Genomic DNA, 2,468 nt, shown 5'->3' on the forward strand with positions numbered 1-2,468 from the left:
TCCGTCCCATCCATGGGGAGGGGTGAGACTTCAGGGCACCGCTGATCTTGCCAGGATGGTGCTGCCCATCCCCTGGCAGAGAGTTCAGCTGCGGAATGAGTTGCGCAGCGCGAGGGCCCCAAGTGTGCCGGGGAGGGGCTGCGTGAAAGCCGAGACCCAAAGGTGAAAGGCTTCACCTCCCACCAGACCCTCCCTGACAACACTGCCAGACTCGGAGAGCAAAGAGAGCAGAGCGTCATCAGGCTAACGAGGATGGGGCTTTTCGGGCTGCTCTTCCACCTGGGGGGGTCAGCCCTTACACCCCCAGCCCCTTCCAGCACATCCTGCTTGAAGCTGAACCAGCAGCACTTCCAGAACCGCAGAGGGCATCGCAGGACGTGATCCTTCACCTCCGGAACCGCGTTGGGGAAGCCCAAAGCGGAGCAAAGCCTCCTCACTGTCCCCTCAAACGACGGCAGAGGCTCACCTGCTCCGACATGTCCCGAGCGAGGAATTTGAGGTGAGTGATGGCTGGGTATTTGTCCTTGCGGGCAGGGTCCGTGGTGCAGCGCATGAAGAGGGAAGGCAGGATTTCGGTGTCTATTTTGCACTTCTCGTTCACCACGCTGACACAGACTTTGTAGAACTGGACGGGGGAGGTGCTGCTGCCGTCCGACGTGGCCACCACGATGTTCCCCCCGCCAGTGAAGGCGACGTCTGCCAAGGCGACGCGGCAGCGGAGGCGGCACAGGCTCTCCGTGGACGTCAGCACTTGCCCGTTGGGTTTGAGGAGAGAGACGGTCACCAGGCCGCTGATGGTCACGGCAATCCAGCCCTCCATGGGCTTCCCGCCGAACAGCGTCAGCGACGGAGAGAACTTGACCCTGGAAAACTTCTCCCCGAAGTTGGACGCTCCAGACTGGGAACGAAAGTCAACGACACAGAGATGTTTGTACCCGACAGCCCCGGCGCGCTCGCTGCGGCGCTCTCCTCGCTCCACCGCGGAGCCCAACAGCGAGACGGGGTCCGAGCTCTGCTCCGTGACCCCGGAGAGGCTCCTGCGCCCCCCAGCCGCTCCGGGAACGCCAGCCCCTCAGCAAAGCTCTCAGAGCCCCCCCTCAGACACACAGCTCCGACCTGACTTACGGGACTGAACCTGGAAGATTCCCACTGACATTCAGTTGGAACTAGAATTGGATTTTTCCGTTTGACCGGAAAAATTCCCCTACTCGACTTGCCCAAGGCCACGGAGGAAGCCCAGGGCAGAGAGGAACACAGGGCTTTCCGAAGGCCTTTGTGAACAACCCGAGCTGGCCTCCCTGCCTGGATTCCCGGCGAGCTGGAACAGACTTTTTCCAAGTGCAGAGCTGGGACAAACCTTTTCCACGTGCAGAGCCAGCTTCACGCCGTTGTGCAGCCAGGACAGGGCCACAACCGGGTCCCCCTCCACCATGCTGCCCACGGTGTTCTCCCAGCTGTTGGCCAAGTGATCGGTCATGCTCCAGCACTTGATGTGGCCGTCCGCATCTGCCGAGAGCAGCCGGGAGCCTGCGACAACGGCGCCTCGTAAGAACCCGGGGGGTACAGCCCAAAAAAAAAAAACCAACCAACCGAGAAATCAAACCACCCCCGGGCAGTTCCAAGGGAGACGGCCGATTCGTGGCGGCGAAGCGATGGAGAAAATCCCTCTCCGCCACAAACGGCATCCCATCGATTTAGGGGATGGGCGAACGGCGGGACAACGGGGTAAGGAGAAGGGATCCGAGCTCACCTGACTGATCCCACTCCAAACAAGTGATGACTTCAGCGTGGCCAGAGTTAACGGAATAGACGTCCCACGGATGCTCAGTGTCGATGATATGGACCATGTGCGTGAGATCTACAAAGAAACAGAAGCCAAGTCCCTCATTACCAGGATCCAGCCAGGATTTCGAAACCCATGGAGCCTCGGCGCACGCGGGGGAAGACAAGAACTGCTCCATCGGGCAGTTTGGGGAAGGATGGCAACCGTGCTTGGCGACTCCGGCGAGGTACCAGGTGCCAATGCAGGGCTCGCCTGGGTTTAGCAGAGCGAGAACTGCTCCTCAGCGAACAAAACACACGTTAAATCCCAGGAAAAAAGGGAAAAAGAGCACAAGTTTCCTGTGTTTTGGGGACGCAGCAGAGCACAGGCTGCCCAGCCCAGCGGTTCCTCGTGGCAAGGCTCGCCAGGCCGCGCTGCCAGGCCGCAGGAGATGCGACCCGACCTTCCCCCGTACCTTTTTCCTCCTCGTTTTTGAGGTCCGTGGTGAAGGCGATGAGGTTGCGGCAGGACCACGCGCACACCAAGGGAATGGACGGGCAGTGGTCGCTTTTCGGCTTTTTCTCCCACTCGCAGACGTAGGCCAAGTCCATGGCGGCGCCGGGGAAGGCCCGGGGCTGCCCTGGGCCCGGGGCCCCGCGGAGGGAAAGCGCTGGCTGCTCCCTGGAAGCGGGAAAGAGCCAGTTCC

General features: G+C 61.1%; 1 protein-coding gene across 1 annotated transcript; it reads right to left on the reverse strand.

The window, feature by feature from the left end:
- Positions 1-433: 433 nt before the first annotated feature.
- LOC104508603 (mediator of RNA polymerase II transcription subunit 16-like) lies at positions 434-2,390 on the reverse strand. Its single transcript, XM_010150288.1, has 4 exons — positions 2,238-2,390; positions 1,751-1,858; positions 1,358-1,527; positions 434-898 (listed from the first exon to the last, which is right to left on the reverse strand). Exons 1-4 carry the CDS (start codon positions 2,371-2,373, stop codon positions 434-436), a joined length of 879 nt encoding a protein of 292 aa, XP_010148590.1. The 5' UTR covers positions 2,374-2,390.
- Between the last annotated feature and the right edge of the window lie 78 nt (positions 2,391-2,468).

This window comes from Eurypyga helias, unplaced genomic scaffold (assembly GCF_000690775.1).
Source record: "Eurypyga helias isolate BGI_N326 unplaced genomic scaffold, ASM69077v1 scaffold32214, whole genome shotgun sequence".
NCBI lineage: Eukaryota > Metazoa > Chordata > Aves > Eurypygiformes > Eurypygidae > Eurypyga > Eurypyga helias.